General features: G+C 45.1%; 1 protein-coding gene across 3 annotated transcripts in view; it reads left to right on the forward strand.

The window, feature by feature from the left end:
* Nucleotides 1-21,695, forward strand: part of LOC119858792 (high mobility group protein HMGI-C-like) — a 43,512-nt gene that overhangs the window by 13,189 nt on the left and 8,628 nt on the right. For 2 of the 3 annotated variants that reach the window (XM_038410210.2, XM_043518499.1), the window contains exons 3-5: nt 2,991-3,074; nt 4,513-4,560; nt 19,256-19,346. In XM_038410210.2, the coding sequence (XP_038266138.1) occupies nt 2,991-3,074; nt 4,513-4,560; nt 19,256-19,346 (223 nt within the window). Of the gene's footprint in view, nt 1-2,990; nt 3,075-4,512; nt 4,561-18,847; nt 18,897-19,255; nt 19,347-21,695 lie in introns of those variants that run through there. The other variant, XM_043518500.1, reaches the window with a different exon arrangement.

Consider the following 21,695-nt stretch of genomic DNA (forward strand, 5'->3'; position numbering starts at 1 on the left):
CGGACACCCCCCCCCATAATTTCCCACATCTATGAACATTTAAATCAATTAAAAATTCTTAAGACCCATAATTTTGTGCAACTATGAAAATTTAAAATCTATATAAATAGAAAAAATGCTTAAAATAATCATTGATATATCCATCAAAATTACACACACAAAAAGAATTCTACCAAGTCTACATATATGCAGCCTGTGCCCCACCTCACTAGCTGTATACTCTATTAAGCTCATAGTGTGCTCTCAGAATAACCCTCATGAAGCAGATACAGAAATACTAATCCATGAAACCCTCCAAAAATGGGAGTGTCTCAGGTATAATGGACAAATCAAAGGTAAAATCTGGTGCAGCACCATTATGAATTTGAAAATCACTTTGAATGCACAAATTAAGAATAGGACCCTCAGCATGTTCAGATAGTGAGCGAGGTTCTAGAACACTGACAAATGAGAACATGGAACTGAAATCAACACGTGCCTTCTGATATCATCTTCATTGTCTTTGTTTGTGTCACTTTCCTGATAGCTCTTGTATTTATTTTCCTTTTTCTCCTTCCTTCCCCTTTTAAAAGAAAATGTCCTCATCATGGCCAGATAAACTTATCATCCCCCATCTGCGAGCCCTGTACACAAACTGATATTATACTTAGGCATGAATGAGACTTTTTTTTTTTAAGACTAGGAATCCGACAATAGGTCAGAAAGGCAAACATTTGATATTTTTGTAAATTTCATACACGGAGTGAATTCTGAGAGAGATGTTAGTGAGTCAGGCCACAGGGACAGTACTTTAGTTTCACATACACAAACAATGCACCTGCACATCTACCAATGTGATATATGCCATCATGTGCCAGCAATGCCCCTCTGCCATGTACATTGGCCAAACCGGACAGTCTCTATGCAAAAGAATAAATGGACACAAATCTGACATCAGGAATCATAACATTCAAAAACCTGTAGGAGAACACTTCAACCTCTCTGGCCACTCAGTAAAAGATTTAAGGGTGGCAATTTTGCAACAGAAAAGCTTCAAAAACAGACTCCAAGGAGAAACTGCTGAGCTTGAATTAATATGCAAACTAGATACCATTAACTTGGGTTTGAATAGAGACTGGGAGTGACTGGGTCATTACATATATTGAATCTATTTCCCTAAGTTAAGTATCCTCACACCTTCTTGTCAACTGTCTAAATGGGCCATCTTGATTATCACTACAAAAGTTTTTTTCTCCTGCTGATAATAGCTCATCTTAACTAATTAGCCTCTTACAGTTTGTATGGCAACTTCCACCTTCTCTGTATGTATATATATATATCTTCTTACTATATGTTCCATTCAATGCATCCGATGAAGTGAGCTATAGCCCACAAAAGCTTATGCTCTAATAAATTTGTTAGTCTCTAAGGTGCCACAAATACTCCTGTTCTTTTTGCGGATACAGACTAACACGGCTGCTATTCTGAAAAAAATGCGATTATTGAAAAGGATTGTTTTAAGTTGATGACTGAGCTGACACGTTGTGAATTCCCTATAGCTATCTCTGTAGGCAGGTGGCTCCTAGAAGACTCAGAATGGCATTTGTATAGATCCTTTCATTTCTTGGTCATGGTGGTTCCAACTGAGATCAGGTCATGAGTGATGGAAAGCCAGTAGCACATGGTGGCTGTTTGGTAGCTTGTGTGAAATGAGTCTGAGGCCTAAATCCACTTCTTAGTGGACCATAACATTGTTATGCATCACATAGCTGAATTGCTTTCTCTCCATAGAGGTCAGCCTTTCAGGGCAGGACCAAGGCATATTTGTAGGAGGGGAAGAGAGACCCCCCTATGGCTAAACAGAGGACTTCTGCCTCCAGGGTTTTCAACATAACACATCTCACACTCTCCTCATTTACAAACTTAAAACAAAGAACCCTGCTTGTTTTTACTTTTTTCCATCAGAGTTTAAATAAGGAACCCACAGAATGTGAGCCAATTCCTATGCATGTGCCAATTCATATAGGTTTGCTTTATGCCACCAAATACTTTTTCTCTCTTCTTCCCTTTCTATGCTTCTATAAAGCTTTATTCTCCTGTGGGTACTAATCCAGTGAAAGCAAGTCAGTACTGAATAGGTGATACTGTGCTGCTTAGATCCACTGTCTTTCAGAGGTGACATAAAATCAAGGGCTTCCTAACCGCTTGTGGTCCTTTGGTACTTTCAGCAAGAGTTGAGAAGTTAACCCTGGTGTCTTGGCAAAATTCCAATTCAGGTAACTACTTCCTGAACTCCCTCGGCAGTTTAAATTGGAGCAGGTGTTCTTTGCTCGCTGTCCTGTGCTGTTCTGTAGTGCTGCTGTGTTCCACACCCAGCAGTGGCTGCATTTTAGCTCTAGAACGTGTGATCCCTTGCAGCCGGTATAAGGTGTATACTTTCCTGGGAACCTTTAGGGGTTACATCAGGAGTTCTATCAGGCTTTCATGGGGGAGCCACAAGGGACACCTCTTATTCCCAGCTGCATAACATCCTTTTAGCAATTATTAGCACAGGAAAGTATGTATCTATCTTGAGAATGTCTCTGACTCCCATTGCTGTAGTATCAGAGCACCTCACAACCACCATGTGAGGTGAGATGGGGAACTGGGGCACAGAGGTATTGTGTCTTGCCCAAGGTCACATAGGACACCTGTGGTAGAGAGTGGGGAATTAAACCCCTGTGGTCAAGTCCCAGGCTAGCACCCTCACCACTGGGCCCTCCTTCTTCCCTGGATACTGCATGTTCTGCAAATGTACTTTAGCTGTCTTCTAATACAGTTTAGCCACCAGAAACAAGGAGCAGAGCCAGTGCCATGTGACTAGCCAGCTCTCTGTGGAACACCAGCAAGTGTGTTGGGTGTTGCTCTTGGTCCACGGGCCGCAGCAGGAAATACACTGGGCTACATACTTGAAGTTATCGTTTGACTGCTAGGTGTTCAGAGTAACAGTTACCCTCTTTTTGTCCAAGCAGGAGCTTCTGGGACCTTTGCCCCTAAAGAAACCACGAGGAAGGCCAAAAGGAAGCAAAAAACTGAATGCCAGCGATGGGCAGACGGTAAGAGACCATGGCACATGCTCAGCTTATAGGAGGATGCAGAGCTCACTGGAAAGCAAACCCTTCTCTCCTCCAGGCTTTTGCTGGGGTAGCACGAAAGAGGCGCTCTCTCATTTAAAGGCAGGCAGTTTGTGTCATCACCTTCTTCAGTTTTGTTTAAGTCTTTAATCTCTGACAAACTTTACACTCCTCTCCCACTGTTACCATTACGTCATCACCCTCTGCACTCTGTCTGCCACCACTGATTGTCCTCTATCATCTGCTGCTACCTAGTTGTCTTCATCCTTCTCCCTCTTTGTCAGCCCTGCCTAGTCCTCTTTGTAATCATCCTAAGCCTTTTCATACTAAGCTTCTGGCACCCAAAGGGCTGCCTCCTTCTTTTCTTCGTCCTAGTCATTGTCAGCCTCAGCATCGTGTTCCTCCTCATTCTAATTGTCCTCCTAGTCATCGTTATCCTCCTCCTCACCCTACTCCTAGTGGTGGTCCTCCTCCTCATCCTTCTCGTCTTCCACTGTGTCTTTCCTCCTCCTCATGCTTCTCCTACACCATAGTCCCCATCTGGCACTCTGTGCCTCCTAATCATGTTCCTCCTTCCCTCAGTCCACTGCCACCGCTTCCACTGCCCAGTCCTTCTCCTAAAACACCACCTCCTGGTTCCTCCTCCTACTACTTGTTTTTGTTTTCATCCTAATTTGCCTACTCCTCCTCTGACATCCTCCAATTCTGCCTGGTTGATATCCTCCTCTAGGCTGCCTCCATCTTCTGCTTCATCTGTTTAGTCATCTCCCAAATCCTCCTTCCCATAGAGCTCCTCCTTCTAGGTGTCCTAGTCTTAATCCTAATTTGCCTACTCCTAATCCATGTCTGCCTGTCCTCCTCCTCTCTGATGCCTGGCCAGCAACCTCCTCTGCTTCCTCTGTCTCTACCAGGTCATCACCACTCTTTGCCTTCTCCTCTTCCTCCTAAGACCCTGTCACCTCCTCCTAGTTAGTTTACTCCTAATCATAATCCGCAGTCACACAGGAAGAGTTTAAAATGAAGCCGTCCTGACCAAGTTTAGGCCTGGCCTACACTTAAAAGTTAGGGCAACATAGTTACAGTGTTATGGTGTGTAAAAAAATTCACATCTCTGAGCACTGTCACTATGAAAAATTCACACACACACCCAAGTGCTGTACTCATGCTGATCCAACGCATGGTGTAGATGCAGCTAGATCAATTGAAGAATGCTTCTGTTGACGCAACTACCATCACTTGGGGAGATGGGGTTCCTACAGTGATGGAAAAACCCTTTTCATTGCTGTGGGAAGCATCTACAGCATGGCACTACAATGTTATAGCTGTGCCACTGTAATGTGGACATGGCCTTAGTGTGTTGATCACAAGTGCAATAAGTTATGAAAGAGGACTAGATCATGTCTTTTCTTATAACTAAAAGGTAGAATCTTCAGCTGAGAAAAGACCAAGAGGGAGACCCCGAAAGTGGGTAAGTACAATGACTTCAAAATCCTCTTTTGTTCCCTCTCCTTGACTTCCTTCTCTCAAAGCCCAGAGGATCCCCCATCTTTCTGGTCTGTTCCTCTTCTCAAGCTTCTTAGCTGTGCTGATGCTCTTTCAGCCTAGGAGGCCCTGATGCAACCTTCTTTGGGTCTTGAGCACTGATCTGGCCAGATAGGAGATCAAGATTCTTCCTTCTTTCTCCCCCCTTCCACCCTCCAGGGGCTGAACATGCTGCAAAAACACTCTTATCCAAGAACCTCTGACAATATGTTATACTTAATTCAGGAAGCAACTCTCTTCCACTCCCTATTCCTGACGCTTCAAAAGCAAAGATTCCTGAGTTTCTCAGCAAGAACTGTGATTTCCTTGGGAATTCTGATGGAGTAAGAGGAATTCCTAGATTTCAGGTTCATTTCAAAAGGGGAATTTTAGAATTCAAGGGAAAGAGAAGGTCACTGGAGTGAGAAACCTAGAACTCTGACAGCAGAGGGCTCATTAATCTTGCAGACAAAAACATAAAGAGACCTAAGGCCTGGAAGATGAAGCTAGATGCCTTATTTCTAGCCTGAAGGTGTGTATTTGTAACAAAGAGGGTAATTAGCTGTTAGAACAATTTACCAAGGAGTATGGTGGATTCTCTTCACTTTAAGTCTTTAAGTAAAAATTAAGTGTCTTTCTAAGAGAATGATCTAGCTCAAACAAAAGATATGGGCTTGTTGCAGGAAGCTGTGAGTGAAATTCTGTTACCTGTTATGCAGGAGGTCAGACTAGATCAGTGGTCACTAACCGGTTTATCACAATCAACTGGTCGATCCTAGAGGACCTCCCAGTCAATTGCGACCTCTGGTGGCGCAGTGTGGCTGCTGTTAAGACAGGCTCCCTGCCTGCCCTGGTCCCATTCTGCTCCCAGAAGCAGCCAGCACGCCCCATGGCCCCGGGGCTGGGGGTGTGTGGGCAGGGGTCTCCCTCCGCACATTTCTCCTGCATGCAAGCACCAGCCCCGCAGCTCCCATTGGCCGGGAACAGGGAGCTGTGGCCAATGGGAGCTGTGGGGGTAGTGCTTGCAGAGAGGGGTAGCATGCGGAGCCACATGCCCCTGTCCCAGGCCAAAGGGGTTCATTGGCCCCTTCTGGGAGAGGTGTGGGGCCGGGGTAGGAAGGGAGCCTGCCTTAGCCTTGCTGCACATGCCACCGACCGGGAGCCACCAGACGTAAGTGCTGCCCGGCAGGAGGCCGCACCCTAACCCCAATCCCTGAGCCCCCTCTCAGATCCAGCAGCCCATACAGTCTCCCAGAGCCCCCTCCTGTACCCAAACTCCCTCCTAGAGCTTGCACTTCTCACCCCCTCCTGCATCCAAACCTCTGTTCCAGGCACAGCCCAGGGCTCCCTCCCACACTGCAGACCCCTCGGCCCGATCCCAGCGCCCGCACCCCCTCCCAAACCCCAAACCCCAGCCCGGTGAAAGTGAGTGAGTGTGGGGGAGAGCGAGTGATGGAAAGAGGGGATAGAGTGAGTGGGGCGGGGCTTTGGGGAAGGGATGGGGTAGATTCTGGGTTGCCCTTAAATTCAAAAAGTGATCTTGGGCGTAAAAAGTTTGGAGACCACTGTACTAGATGATCACAGTGCATCCTTCCGGCCTTAAAATCTATGAACTCAGAAGATGATGCCCATGGAATTCCTCCCTAAGAATGTAATAAGAAGGCTGTGGGAGATGGGAGTTGGGGCTCAGGGAACCCATAGGCATGAGGAGGAACTTGTGTCAGAAACTAATGCCGCGTTAAATCAGTTCTGCAAGTTTCCTACTCCCAAGCCTTCTGATGGCTTTGACCAGACTGGTCCAAATTGAGACCCTTCCTGTGACAGATAATCTGATTCATCAATAATATATATTTATAACCAAGGAAGGTAAGTACGGAGGGAGTATAGGATTAAAAAACTCCACCGAAGCCAGACTGAAGTCATACTCTGATACCTATCCCCAGAACAATGGATAGACCCATGATAAACCTATAAGCCAGATAGATTCATTGGCTTCTCTCAGAGCAACCAATGAAGGGCTGCACTTGAGGCTTGGAAGGAGGGAATTCCCATGGGGGAAGTGCCACGACTTGGAGGGGTTGCAAGGTGATGCTCCCCTAATACAGTACTTCTAGGAGGAAGCACTTGACAAACAGTTGGTGAGGAAGGAATGTCATCTGGACATAGCTGAGGGTTGAATCTCCCACAGGGAAGGCCAGAGAAGAGAAATGCTATTTACATATCAAATGGCCTTTCCTTCTCTGGCATCCAGCTGAGAAAAGGCCACATCTAGTTCAGCTTGTGAGAAGTGTAAATCCAGAGACAATACTCTAAACACTTCTTTTGTTTTAATTTCATCTTCTCCCTTTTTACTTTCAATGCCTCTAATTCTATGGAAATCCACTGTTGTTTGCGGGTTTTAAGCAGTCCGGCCCTGAAGGGAGCAACCTCTAAGGAGAGTACAGAAGGCAAAAGGAGTTCTGGAACTTACGCTCTCCCCCCAGTCTTGGTCAAGGGCCATGGACAAAGGTGTCCTATCCCTTTGAGTTGTGTGGCTTTCAGGCTATGGCAGGTAAACACAAGGGGTGAGGCTGAAGGACCTAGGTGATGGGAATTGGAGGTGGTGTTTGGTTTGCAGTGATAGCAGCATATTGGAGTCTGGCTGTGGTGAAAACTCATAAGAAGCAACAGGTGAAAAAACAAGAATTATAGATGGGGGGGAAAGAAAATCTGTTCTATACTTATTTTCTTTTTGGGTTAAGATTAGGAAAAGGCAGAAGGAGGAGGTGAGCTATGAGATGTTAAAGGAGGAGTAGCAATAGAGCTGTTTGGGGAAAGAAAACTACTTTAGCAACTTCAGCAACCAACAAAAGCAAGTGTTGTATTCATGGTCACATGCAGCCAAATGGGGGCTCAGGAACTGCAGAGAATGGAGAAACCTCACAAGGGAGGAACCAGGCACAGCCAGTGCCAGGAGCCAGGTCGGGGTCTGAGGAAGTTCAGGGAGACCAGGGCCACAGCAGGCCAGGAGAAGCTGGATAATCCAAGGTGGAGGATGAGACCTCAGCGGGGAGCTTGGAGAATGAATGGAATGTCTGCAGTGACAGGAAGAACCACAGAACATTGCCTGGGCAGAGTGCCCAGGGCAAATGGGTCTGGGAGTGGAAGAAAGACCAGCTGGAGACAAAGAGACTACAGCTGCAGGAAAGATAATGTGTGGAGTAGGAATTAAAATGCCAACATAAGAAGGGAGAGCATGACAGACAGCATTATCATGAAGTGGGCATTGAGTGGTTGCACAACCAGAGGCTAAGCTATTGGGTAAGTGGAGATAGAAATCACACATCTAATTCCACAGGCAATGTAGTTCTTGAGATGTTTCCTAAACATAAAGAAGGTGGTACCATCTATGTTTTCTAAAGGCTTTGAATGAAGGTGCACACTGAACTGGGTAGCTGCTGTGGATAAGATGAAGTTTCTAGCTCCCTTACCGAATGGTTAATATTAACAGCATGATCTCAGTGGCTAGTGAAGACTGTTTGAATGACAAGTTTAAAACCACTTTGCTGCAGAAATTTGAAGAGACCTGTGACTCATACAGAAAGAAATTTCAGGGAGCCTGGAAGCAGGGTTTTGAGGGTTATTCTGAAGTTGCTGCTCAGTTTGGAGGAAATGGATATATGGGAGAGGAGTTTTTACAATAGAAGAGCCTTTGGGCTGATGGAAATGGAACAGTTTTATATGCTGTGCGCTCAGGAGTTGAAAGTGTGACTCATGGATTGGAAACCCAAAATGCTGTATACGGCAAGCAGATTAGCTGAGGAGTATATCGATAGTCCTTCTGGGACAGATGAAAGGTTGGGGGTGGGGGAGGTGATCACTGTAGTGCTTAGGAGTCCTAGTCATGGACCTGGTTCTCCTTGTGCTAGGTGCTGTACAAACACAGGTAGGAACTTCAGAATGATTTGTAAGCTGCTGAACTTGAAGCTTGGGAAGAGAGAGATTCCCCTGGGGGTTAACCTGGCTATGGAGGTTGGCAGAAAAAAATGTTTTTTGGGGGGGGGGAAGGATAGAAGATGACCTCAGGATACTTGATAAACAGGGTAATGGAAACTCTCTTTCTGGGTCCAGCATGACAGGGGAGGCCAGAGAAGATAATTGCTCTTTAAATACACGGAGGTGTCTTTTCTTCTCTGTAACTGAGCTGAGAAGGCAGCAGCTAGTTCAGCTTCTGAGAAGTGTAAATTGAGGGTTGTTAAGCAAAACACTTCTTTTGCTTAAATTCCATTTTCTCTGTTCTTATTCTCACCACTTGTAGTTTTAACGAGATCTGCTGTCATATGGGTGTTCCAAGCAGTCTGGTCTTGAAGGCAGCAAACTTGAACTTCTAAGAAGATGTATAGGAGGCAAAAGGGGTCTCAGTCAAGGGGGATAGACAAAGGTGTCCTATGCCCGTGAATTGTGTTGCCTTCAAGCTACAGTAGGTGTATGCAAAGGGAGAAGCTGCAAATCCTTGATGAGAGTTGGCAGTGGTGGTTGGTTTATACTCCCGATAAATTTACCCATTGGTCTGTAATAATCTGAGTTGGTTCATCTCTAGTTATTGCCGCAAGACCCATCTTTTCTCCCAGGTCAGTAAGGAGATGGGTGAGGCTGGATACTTGTGTGAGCAGAGCTCTGGTGGGGTCTCTGTTGGGATGAGTGCATGAAACATTGTCATCATGGTAATGATGCCCCTGTTTATCTAAGCAATGAGTTTAGCAAGAGTTGGAAAGCACTATTACTATAGAGCTGCAGAAATCTAAGCAAGTAAATACACAGAAAGCTGAGGCTCCCTAAAGAGCATGACTTGGGGAGGGGAGATAAGCACTAACCAGCTGTCAAACACCTGCTGGCACAGTCTGCCCTGTGGTTAAACTGACACTAACCTATAGGAAGAAGACTGGCTCAGCCATGATTCTCAGCCCACTTCGCAACTGTTCAATGTGCCTGACATGGGTAGAGACCAGGATCACCCCAGGTGGCATTTGAAGTGCAACGAGTGGAGGGGAGGGCAGTCAGGCATGAGTTTAAAGACGTGCGGATATCTCCCTGGGGCTCTAAAGAGAAAATGAGTTGAGGAGGAGTAGGAAGAACTGAGAGAGAAGGACTAAGAGATTCTTCCAACATGAAATAATTGAGCTAGGCAGAAAAGGTTGTTCTAGCAGAGGAAGTATTGTCCAACAGTTAGGGCACTAGTTTGGGGCCTGATTTCTCTGCTCTGCCATAAACTTCCTGTGTGACTTTGGGTAGAGTCAGGCTGTATCTCTGTGCCTCAGTTTCCCTATCTGTACAATGGGGATAACAGCCCTGCCCTGCCTCCCAAGGGTGTTATGAGGATAAACATATTAAAGATTGTGAGACACTAAGATACCATGTTAATGAGGACCATATAACTACCTACCTCAGACAGACAGAAAAGGCAGCAAAAGGCAGTGAGTATCCAAATACAATTATCGAGGGTTCTTGAACACAAAACCAAGTAAAATAAGAATTGTTTCTATGTGGCATAGCCTTGCACTGTCCTTTGACAGCTAAAACATCCTTTCACATTTTTATGTATTACATCACAAAAAAAACTACATTAAAAAGTAGAGCTGGTTGGGAATTTTCCATCAATGTTTTTTCATTGGAAATTGCAGTTTTCACAAAATTGAAAATTTCCCTGCAGGGAATTTTTTTTATTTCCCATCAGAAAAATCTAAACAAAGTAGATCATTTTGGGTTGGGTTGACCCAAATCAGAACATTTTCAGCTCAAATTGAATCAAAAAGTTTTGTTTCAGGAAAGTTCGGTGTTAATCTGTGTCCCCTTGAGCTGATGCAGTGTCTCATGGGAGATGGTAGTTCAGGTGCTTCCTGCCCGTGTTCTTCTCTATGGGCCAGACTCCCTGACTAGACTGCATCTCCCATTATGCATCACAGTCTTCTCTCTGGTTGAAATAATGTGATGCACCATGGGAGTTAACATAACCATGCATTTGCATCATGAAGATGTGGTCCAGCCAGGGAGCGCCTGCCCACGGAGGAGAATAGGGGGACCTTGAATTGAAACTTCTATAAGACACCATAGCAGCTTATGCAGGCACAGATTAATGTTGAACTGACCTCAAACAAAACATTTCAACAGGCTCAACAAACTAAAATGAAAGTTTGATGCTGCAAGGTTGAAATGAAAGGTTTTGAATCAACCTTTTTTTTGTACTTACTGTTCTGTGATATTTTACTTTTCTGTCCCAATTCAGGCTGAAACCAAATTTCACAATATCGCCATTTCCACAGGACAGAAATTCTGATTTTAACCAGCTGTAGTTAAAAGGACATTAAAGCTGCAAAGTCAAACACCCAAAAATTAGGAATGCCAGCATTAAGGATGCCTGTGCAACTAGAATTTCGTGCCTTTGTGCCGTTGCATTATGAACGAGACCACCCATAACAACTGTCAAAATGAAAAAGCCTTTGAGAACTTTAACAACAATAATAAACACTGACTGAAATCCTAGTCCCATTGCTCCACTGTGCTTTCTAGCATGGGTAGACAGACATTGAGCTCTGCTCCAGCTAGTATGATTAAAAATAACAGCATAGCGGGGGCTAGCACGGGTGGCAACTTGGGCTAGACTTCTGAGTATATACCCAGGAGGTCTGGGCGGGTCTGTACTATGGTGGCTAGCCCGAACTCCTGCCTGTGCTACCCCCGGCTATGCTGCAACTTTTGGCACACTGGGTTGAGCAAAGCTAGTGTGTGTCTATCTACCTGAGCTGGGAAGCACACTCCCCTCTGTAGGGTAGTTGTACCCTAAGTGGCAGAACACCTGTTGATTCCAAGCGGGGCAGCATTTCATCCACTCTTTCCCTCATGTTGCATTACTCTGCAGGTGGTTTCACTGGGTTAGATTTACCAAGGGAAAAAACAGGTATCTTTTGTTTTTAAGTTTTGTGTGTGAAATATTGGTGCCTTGATCTCTGTCTGGCTGACAGCTGTATTAAGTTACACAGACAGTGAGTTTCAGAGTAGCAGCCATGTTAGTCTGTATTCGCAAAAAGAAAAGGAGTACTTGTGGCACCTTAGAGACTGGCAAGTTTATTTGAGCATAAGCTTTCGTGAGCTACAGCTCACTTCATTGAGGAATGCATCCGATGAGGTGAGCTGTAGCTTGCGAGGGCTTATGCTCAAATAAATTTGTTAGACAGTGAGTTATATCTCCTTTTCAACACTGTCCTGTTATTGTGCCATTACCATCATAGCCAAGAGCTTAGCAAAGGATTGGGCATCTATATTGCTAAGAATCCAGTTATAGTAAAGGATGTGCTTGGTTGTCACATTAATAATTGTTAATTAATGATGTCTATCCCCTTTCCCATCTACCTCACAACCGGCACTAATGTGTTCACTCAACACAATGAGTCCTGAAAGATGCCAAGCTACCCTCTCTCCTTGTCCCTTCAGGTTAGGCTTATGGCGTTATGTGAGGCTTAGGCAATATAGGAACTCCCATGCTGGGTCAAACAGCCTAGACTCTGGAACCTGGGAGGCAGTGACCATGAGATGGTCGAGTTCAGGATCCTTACACAGGGAAGAAAGGAGAACAGCAGAATACGGACCCTGGACTTCAGAAAAGCAGACTTTGACAACCTCAGGGAACTGATGGGCAGGATCCCCTGGGAGAATAACATGGTGAGACCTCACCTAGAATACTGTGTGCAGTTCTGGTCTCCCATGTTTAAAAAGGATGAATTCAAACTGGAGCAGGTACAGAGAAGGGCTACTAGGATGATCCGAGGAATGGAAAACTTGTCTTATGAAAGGAGACTTAAGGAGCTTGGCTTGTTTAGCCTAACTAAAAGAAGGTTGAGGGGAGATATGATTGCTCTCTATAAATATATCAGAGGGATAAATATAGGAGAGGGAGAGGAATTATTTAAGCTCAGCACCAATGTGGACACAAGAACAAATGGGTATAAACTGGCCACCAGGAAGTTTAGACTTGAAATCAGACGAAGGTTTTTAACCATCAGAGGAGTGAAGTTTTGGAATAACCTTCCAAGGGAAGCAGTGGGGGCAAAAGATCTATCTGGTTTTAAGATTCTACTCGATAAGTTTATGGAGGAGATGGTATGATGGGATAATGGGATTTTGGTAAGTAATTGATCTTTAAATATTCAGGGTAAATAGGCCAAATCCCCTGAGATGGGATATTAGATGGATGGGATCTGATTTACTATAGAAAATTCTTTCCTGGGTATCTGGCTGGTGAATCTTGCCCATGTGCTCAGGATTTGGCTGATTGCCATATTTGGGGTCGGGAGGAAGTTTTCCTCCAGGGCAGATTGGAGAGGCCCTGGAGGTTTTTTTTGCCTTCCTCTGTAGCATGGGGCATGGTTGACTGGAGGGAGGCTTCTCTGCTCCTTGAAGTTTTGAACCATGATTTGAGGACTTCAATAGCTCAGACATGGGTGAGGTTTTTCATAGGAGTGGTGGGTGACATTCTGTGGCCTGCGCTGTGCAGGAGGTCGGACTAGATGATCAGAGTGGTCCCTTCTGACCTTAGTATCTATGAATCTATGAATCTATGAGGGGGAAAGGAGTCCAGGAGACCTAGCTGTATTTTAAAGAATCCTTAAAGAAACCATCGCGATGTATAGAGAGAATAGTAAATATGGCAGGCGACCAGATTGGCTTAACAGTGAAATCCTTGCTGATCTTAAACAAATAAAAAAAGCTTACAAGAAGTGGAAGATTGGACAAATGACTGGGGAGGAGTATAAAAATACTGCTCAGGCATGCAGGAGTGAAATCAGGTAGGCCAAATCACACTTGGAGTTGCAGCTAGCAAGAGATGTTAAGAGTAACAAGAAGGGTTTCTTCAGGAATGTTAGCAACAAGAAGAAAGTCAAGAAAAATGTGGGCCCCTTACTGAATGAGGGAGGCAACCTAGTGACCGAGGATGTGGAAAAAGCTAATGTACTCAATACTTTTTTTGCCTCTCTCTTCACAAACAAGGTCAGCTCCCAGACTGCTGCACTGGGCAGCACAGCATGGGGAGGAGGTGACCAGCCCTCTGTGAAGAAAGAAGTGGTTTGGGACTATTTAGAAAAGCTGGACGAGCACAAGTCCATGGGGCCGGATGCGCTGCATCCGAGAGTGCTAAAGGAATTGGCGGATGTGATTGCAGAGCCATTGGCCATTATCTTTGAAAACTCATGGCGATTGGGGGAGGTCCCGGACGACTGGAAAAAGGCTAATGTAGTGCCCATCTTTAAAAAAGGGAAGAAGGAGGATCTTGGGAACTACAGGCCAGTCGGCCACACCTCAGTCCCTAAAAAAAATCAAAGTCCTCAAGGAATCAATTCTGAAGCACTTAGAGGAGAGGAAAGTGATCAAGAACAGTCAGCATGGATTCACCAAGGGCAAGTCATGCCTGACTAATCTAATTTCCTTCTATATGATGAGATAACTGGCTCTGTGGATGAGGGGAAAGCAGTGGACATGTTGTTCCTTGACTTTAGCAAAGATTTGACAGGTGTCCCACAGTATTCTTGCCAGCAAGTTAAAGAAAAATGGGCTGGATGAATGGACTATAAGGTGGATAGAAAGCTGGCTAGATTGTCGGGCTTAACGGGTAGTGATCAATGGCTCCATGTCTAGTTGGCAGCTGGTATCAAGTGGAGTGCCCCAAGGGTCGGTCCTCGGGCCGATTTTGTTCAATACCTTCATTAATGATCTGGAGGATTGTGTGGATTGTACCCTCAGCAAGTTTGCAGATGACACTAAACTGGAAGGAGAGGTAGATACGCTGGAGTGTAGGGATAGGATACAGAGGGACCTAGACAAATTAGAGGATTGGGCCAAAAGAAATCTGATGAGGTTCAGCAAGGACAAGTGCAGAGTCCTGCACTTAGGACGGAAGAATCCCATATACCACTACAGACTAGGGACTGAATGGCTATGCAGTTCTGCAGAAAAGGACCAAGGGGTTACAGTGGACGAGAAGCTGGATATGAGTCAACAGTGTGCCCTTGTTGCCAAGAAGGCCAATGGCATTTTGGGCTGTATAAGTAGGGGGCATTGCCAGCAGATCGAGGGACGTGATCATTCCCCTCTATTCGACATTTGTGAGGCCTCATCTGGAGTACTGTGTCCAGTTTTGGGCCCCACACTACAAGAAGGATGTGGAAAAATCGGAAAGAATCCAGCGGAGGGCAACAAAAATGATTAGGGGACTGGAACACATGACTTATGAGGAGAGGCTGAGGGAACTGGGATTGTTTAGTCTGTGGAAGATAAGAATGAGGGGGGATTTGATAGCTGCTTTTAACTACCTGAAAGGGGGTTCCAAAGAGGATGGATCTAGACTGTTCTCGGTGGTAGCAGATGACAGAACGAGGAGTAATGGTCTCAAGTTACAGTGGGGGAGGGTTAGGTTGGATATTAGGAAAAACTTTTTCACTAGGAGGGTGGTGAAACACTGGAATGCGTTACCTAGGGAGGTGGTGGAATCTCCTTCCTTAGAAGTTTTTAAGGTCAGGCTTGACAAAGCCCTGGCTGGGATAATTTAGTTGGGGATTGGTCCTGCTTTGAGCAGGGGGTTGGACTAGATGACCTCCTGAGATCCCTTCCAACCCTGATATTCTATGATTCTATGATACAGTCTTTAATTATCTGATCCCATACTATTTTTCTCTACAGGACCCCTGCCTCATTCAGTGCCTAGGATGAGGTTGGGTGGAATAGAGCAGGTATTTAACAGAACATAGCAACATTACACAAGAGTTTTAGGAGAAGAGAAAATGAAAGAGACTTTCATTTTCAAGGGAGGAAACTAGAGCACAGGTGCAAGTCAACCAATTCATAAGAGAATGTTACGAGGTGACTTGATCACTCCATAAGTACCTACATGGGGAACAAATATTTGATTCATAGATACTAAGGTCAGAAGGGACCATTCTGATCATCTAGTCCGACCTCCTGCACAGCGCAGGCCACAGAATCTCACCCACCCACTCCTATGAAAAGCCTCACCTATGTCTGAGCTATTGAAGTCCTCAAATCATGGTTCAAAGACTTCAAGGAGCAGAGAAGCCTCCCTCAAGTCAACCATGCCCCATGCTACAGAGGAAGGCGAAAAACCTCCAGGGCCTCTCCAATCTGCCCTGGAGGAAAATTCCTTCCCGACCCCAAATATGGCAATCAGCTAAACCCTGAGCATATGGGCAAGATTCACCAGCCAGATACTACAGAAAATTCTTTCCTGGGTAACTCAGATCCCATCCATCTAATATCCCATCTCAGGGGATTAGTCCTATTTACCCTGAATATTTAAAGATCAATTACTTACCAAAATCCCATTATCCCATCATACCATCTCCTCCATAAACTTATCAAGTAGAATCTTAAAACCAGATAGATCTTTTGCCCCCACTGCTTCCCTTGGAAGGCTATTCCAAAACTTCACTCCTCTGATGGTTAAAAACCTTCGTCTGATTTCAAGTCTAAACTTCCTGGTGGCCAGTTTATACCCATTTGTTCTTGTGTCCAGATTGGTGCTGAGCTGAAATAATTCCTTTCCCTCTCCTGTATTTATCCCTCTGATATATTTAGAGAGAGCAATCATATCTCCCCTCAACCTTCTTTTAGTTAGGCTAAACAAGCCCAGCTCCTTAAGTCTCCTTTCATAAGACAAGTTTTCCATTCCTCGGATCATCCTAGTAGCCCTTCTCTGTACCTGCTCCAGTTTGAATTCATCCTTTTTGAACATGGGAGACCAAAACTGCACACAGTATTCTAGGTGAGGTCTCACCAGTGCCTTGTATAACGGTACTAAAACCTCCTTATCCCTACTGGAAATGCCTCTTCTGATGCATCCCAAAACCGCATTAGCTTTTTTCACAGCCATATCACATTGGCAGCTCATAGTCATCCTATGATCAACCAATACTCCAAGGTCCTTCTCCTCTTCTGTTACTTCTAATTGATGCGTCCCCAACTTATAACTAAAATTCTTGTTATTAATCCCTAAATGCATAACCTTACACTTCTCACTATTAAATTTCATCCTATTACTATTACTCCAGTTTACAAGGTCATCCAGATCCTCCTGTATAATATCCCGATCCTTCTGCGAATTGGCAATACCTCCCAGCTTTGTATCATCTGCAAACTTTATTAGCACACTTCTACTTTTTGTGCCAAGGTCAGTAATAAAAAGATTAAATAAGATTGGTCCCAAAGCTGATCCCTGAGGAACTCCACTGGTAACCTCCCTCCAGCCTGACAGTTCGCCTTTCAGTAGGACCCGTTGCAGTCTCCCCTTTAACCAATTCCTTATCCACCTTTTGATGTTCATATTGATCCCCATCTTCTCCAATTGAACTAATAATTCCCCATGTGGCACGGTATCAAATGCCTTACTGAAATCTAGGTAAATTAGATCCACTGCATTTCCTTTATCTAAAAAATCTGTTACTTTTTCAAAAAAGGAGATTAGGTTGGTTTGGCACGATCTACCTTTTGTAAATCCATGTTGTATTTTGTCCCATTTACCATTGACTTCAATGTCCTTAACTAATTTCTCCTTGAAAATTTTTTCCAGGACCTTGCATACTACAGATGTCAAACTAACTGGCCTGTAGTTACCCGGATCACTTTTTTTTCCTTTCTTAAAAATAGGAACTATATTAGCAATTCTCCAATCATTTGGTACTACTCCTGAGTTTGATAATGGGCTCTATAATCTAGCAGGCAAAGGTATAACATAATCCAATGGTGGAAATTGAAGCTAGAAATAATGTGTACATTTTTAAGTGAGGGTACTTGGAACATTGTGCCAAATGTCATGGTGGATTCTCCATCACTAGCAATTTTTAAATCAAGATTGGATGCCTTTAAAAAAAAAAAAAGGATATGTTCTAGTTCAAAAGGGATTATTTTGGGGACGCTCTGTGGCCTGTATTGTTCAGAAGCTTAAAGTAGATTGGGATGGGCAAACTACGGGCTGCATCCAACCTGTCAGATCTTTTAATGCAGCTTTCGAGCTCCCGCCAGGGAGCCAGGTCGGGGCTTGCCCCGGTCTGCATGTGCCGTGGCTCCATGCGGCTCCCGGAAGCAGCAGCATGTCCCCACTCTGTCTCCTGTGCGTATGGGCAGCCATGGGGCTCCGCACACTGCCCCCACCACAAGCACTGGCTCTGCAGCTCCCATTGGCCAGGAACCATGGCAATGGAAGCTGCAGGGACAGTGCCCACAGACCAGGCAGTGTGCAGAGCTGCCTAGCTGCACCGCCACATAGGAGCCAGAGGGGGGACATACCGCTGCTTCCTGTAAGCGCTGCCCAGAGCCTGCACCCTGCACCTCTGCCCCCCTCCCATGCCCCAACCCTCTGCCCCAGCCCTGATCCCCCTCTCATCCTCCAAACCCCTCAATCCCAGCCTGGAGCCCCCTCCTGCACCCCAAACCCCTCATCGCCAGCCCCACCCCAGAGTCCACACCCCCAGCCAGAGCCCAACCCCCTCCCCCATCCTCGAGCCCCTTCCTGCACTCCGAACCCCTCAGCCCCAGCCCAGAGCTCCCTGGCCCCACCCTGGAACCCACACCCCCAGCCCAGAGCCCATACCTCCTCCCACACCCCAACCCCCTGCCTCATCCTGGAGCCCCCTCCATTACTCTGAGCCCCTCTGCTCCACCCCCAACCCCCTCCTGGATCCCAAAGCCTTCATTCCTGGCCCTATCCCAGAGCCTGCACATCCAGCTGGAGCCCTCACCCCCTCCTGCATCCCAACCCCTAATTTCATTAGCATTCCTGGCTCACCATACAATGTCCATACCCAGATGTGGCCCTCAGGCCAAAAAGTTTGCCCACCCCTGGACTAGATCATCACAATGGTCCCTTCTGGTCTTGGAATCTATGCATACCAATGGTGAAATCTGACCAGTGGCTTGTGTCCCATTGTGATGCCATCCTTTATTCCTCCTTGATGCTTTTATATCACACTGAAGATAGTAGACGAATGGGTTTATCTTGATAGTTTCAGGACCTATGGCAAATTGATACGAGTATCAAATTTTCTGTAAATCCAGCACACTGGTACACATAAGATCCTCTTTATTTTCCATCTGCAAATGGGTTAAATAGGCTAGAAATGAGACGAGAGCAGAGCTGAATGGCTACCCTCTAGTTTCATAGACTGCAATCTATTTCTATTTCTGATATTCTACAGGCAAGCTGTGGGATTTCCTGGTTCGCTGTCTTGTGCGCCTGCATCATAGGTGAAAGTGTTCCCCATTAAGCCAACATTGCACAGGCTGTGGGGCTGCCTCCTTCACAAATAGCATAATAACTGAATGCCTTCAACAACCATTTCCACACTCTCACACATCACATACATATATACCACAGGAACACATCCTGTCACCACACACAATACACATTGAGTGCATGTGCACATACAGCCAACACGGGCACAGGCTGAGAAGATGGGCCTGTCCTCACTCCTGCACAGCTAATTGTTTAAAAGGCACTAATTAAAGATTTCTTTGTTCGGATCTAATTCCTTTGGTTGTATTTTATCTTCTCTGACATGATTTCTATGTTGTTTGTTGGTGGTTTGTTTGTTTTTTCTTTACAGCCTCAGCTACTTATCCAGGAGAAAGAAACTCAGGAAGGATATCCCCAAGAGAGGAGTGACCTGAATTCTAATTCACCGCCTGCCACAGGAGGTTTGGGATTAGATAAACAGAATTACACACGGTTAAAATATACAGCCATCCTTGCAGTAAACCATGTATATATCCCAGCATCTATAACACCATATGCTAGGACTCTGCTGGATCTTAGAAACTAAACAGTGTTGGGTGTGTCAGTACTTGAATGCGAGACCTCCAAGGAACACTGCGTCAGTATGCAAAGCCAATATGTGACACTGCCCTCTGTATCAGTACTGAATAGTCCAGCATGCTGTTACAGGCAGAGAGAGGAAGCACTGTACTTCTGGTTTTCCAACAAGTTATGAGACTGAGGTTCTGGCCACTTTGGATGTATTTAAGATCAACTAGAAATTATGGGCTTGATGCATGAATCACTGGATGAAATTCTCTGGGCTGTGTTATGCAAGAAGTCAGACTAGATGAGGTCTCTTCTGGCCTTAAAAATAGGAGTGAAGACTCCTCTGCTCTTTTCAGGGGAGTGTGGAAGTTGTTATTTTCATGGATAAATTCCATTCTGGATAACTCCATGCTGCCTCTAGTATGCTGTTCCTCTCCCCTTCCAGTCCTAATCTCTAGGTTAGTATTGTGTGCTGGGATTTCACCAGAGATGCTAACATTTCAGTGGTCGATGAAATGACAACAGCATATAGTGTCAGGTTTCAGAGTAGCAGCCATGTTAGTCTGTATCCGCAAAAAGAAAAGGAGGACTTGTGGCACCTTAGAGACTAACAAGTTGATTTGAGCATAAGCTTCATATTCTCTGTGTATATAAAATCTCCCCACTGTATTTTCCACTGCATGCATCCGATGAAGTGAGCTGTAGCTCACAAAAGCTTATGCTCAAATCAATTTGTTAGTCTCTAAGGTGCCACAAGTACTCCTTTTCTTTTAGCATATAGTGTGTATATCTGATTGTAAAGTGCTTTGAGATTCTCCAGGATGAATGGTGCTAGGTAAAAGTAATACCATTGTCATAAAAAAATTAGAGATGGGCAACAGCTAAAACCTTGGTTCTGAATACACCAGATCCTTGGAAAAGTTTGAATCCAGATTTGACCTTTGCAGCTTGAGCCCATTTCTCTCACAAAGACTTATGCAGAATGAAGTTTTACCATCAGTGAATGTTGCAGGAAACTGGTCCTTTAATGCTTTCCCTTGAGTGGGTAGGGAAAGGGAACCAGCAAGAGGTAGAAGTTGTCATTAACACTGACATGCGGTCAGCACAGCTGCACCCTCATCCCTTTACCGTTGGTGGCATTTAACCTGGTGTGCAAAGCAAGCTAACTGACGTTGGGGAGCCAAACCCAATCTTGGTTTCTTAGAAAGTCCCTGGAGATGCCATATGATGAATGCCAAGTTTGTTAACCTCAGTTGTTTGATTCGGTTTCCTCTTTGACTCCTGCTCCCATATCACTTCCTGCCACTGAGTTGCATGATGACATCAGCACAGCCCCAGGCTTATAAGTGATGACCTCACTTCCTGCCCAATTCTCTGTCTTATTTCTGCTTTTCATAGAGCTCTTAGCATCACCCAAAACTGCACCCTTTCAGTTTGAGCAGGACTGAGGGCACTGGCATGTAGAATACATTTCCCTCCTGTTACACAGACAGGCAGGCACAGATGCATTAGGATAAGCAGAAGCTGCAGTGAGTGTGAGATGGCAGTGTAGCATGTGGTACTGTGGTACATGTGGTACACAGCCAGCTAGTTACTTCGGTACTTTCTGATACATAGATGGGGATGCTTTCTTCTAGTGTGTGTAGTTCACTTCCTAGAGGTGCAGAGATTTGTAGCACTGGAGACAGGAAAGCTGCTGTGTCCTGGAGTGAAGCGTGGAAGGTAATACAAAAGCATGCATAGTATGAAATCTAATACTCCTCCTCTCTAGCATCATTCACAGCAATTTTAATTCAAACAGGAGCCTGAAAATTAATCTGGGATGCAGTTTTGTATGCGGAGCCTTTAAGCTGTCTTGCCAGAGACTTTATAGATTCCAGATTCATTCAGGAGTGTGATACAGCTGTAGCTGCTTCCAAACCACTAGTTTCTGAATGTGAGGCAGTTCCATGCACCTGCAACTAACTTAAAAACTGGGTGCTATGCTGCTGACAGGAGTTGCACTCTCCACACAGGTGTGACAGCTCTAGGGCAGCTAATCACCAAGATGTCTATTATCTTTATTGAGCTTTTTCAAGACAGGACTGAGATGCTGTGATAGGAACAAGGAGTCCTTGTGGCACCTTAGAGACTAACAAATTTATCTGGGCACAAGCTTTTGTGGACTAGAACCCACTTCATCAGATGCATGGAGTGGAAAATACAGGAGCAGGTATAAATACATGAAAAGATGTGAGTTGCCT

Source organism: Dermochelys coriacea, chromosome 7 (assembly GCF_009764565.3).
Source record: "Dermochelys coriacea isolate rDerCor1 chromosome 7, rDerCor1.pri.v4, whole genome shotgun sequence".
NCBI classification, from domain to species: domain Eukaryota; kingdom Metazoa; phylum Chordata; order Testudines; family Dermochelyidae; genus Dermochelys; species Dermochelys coriacea.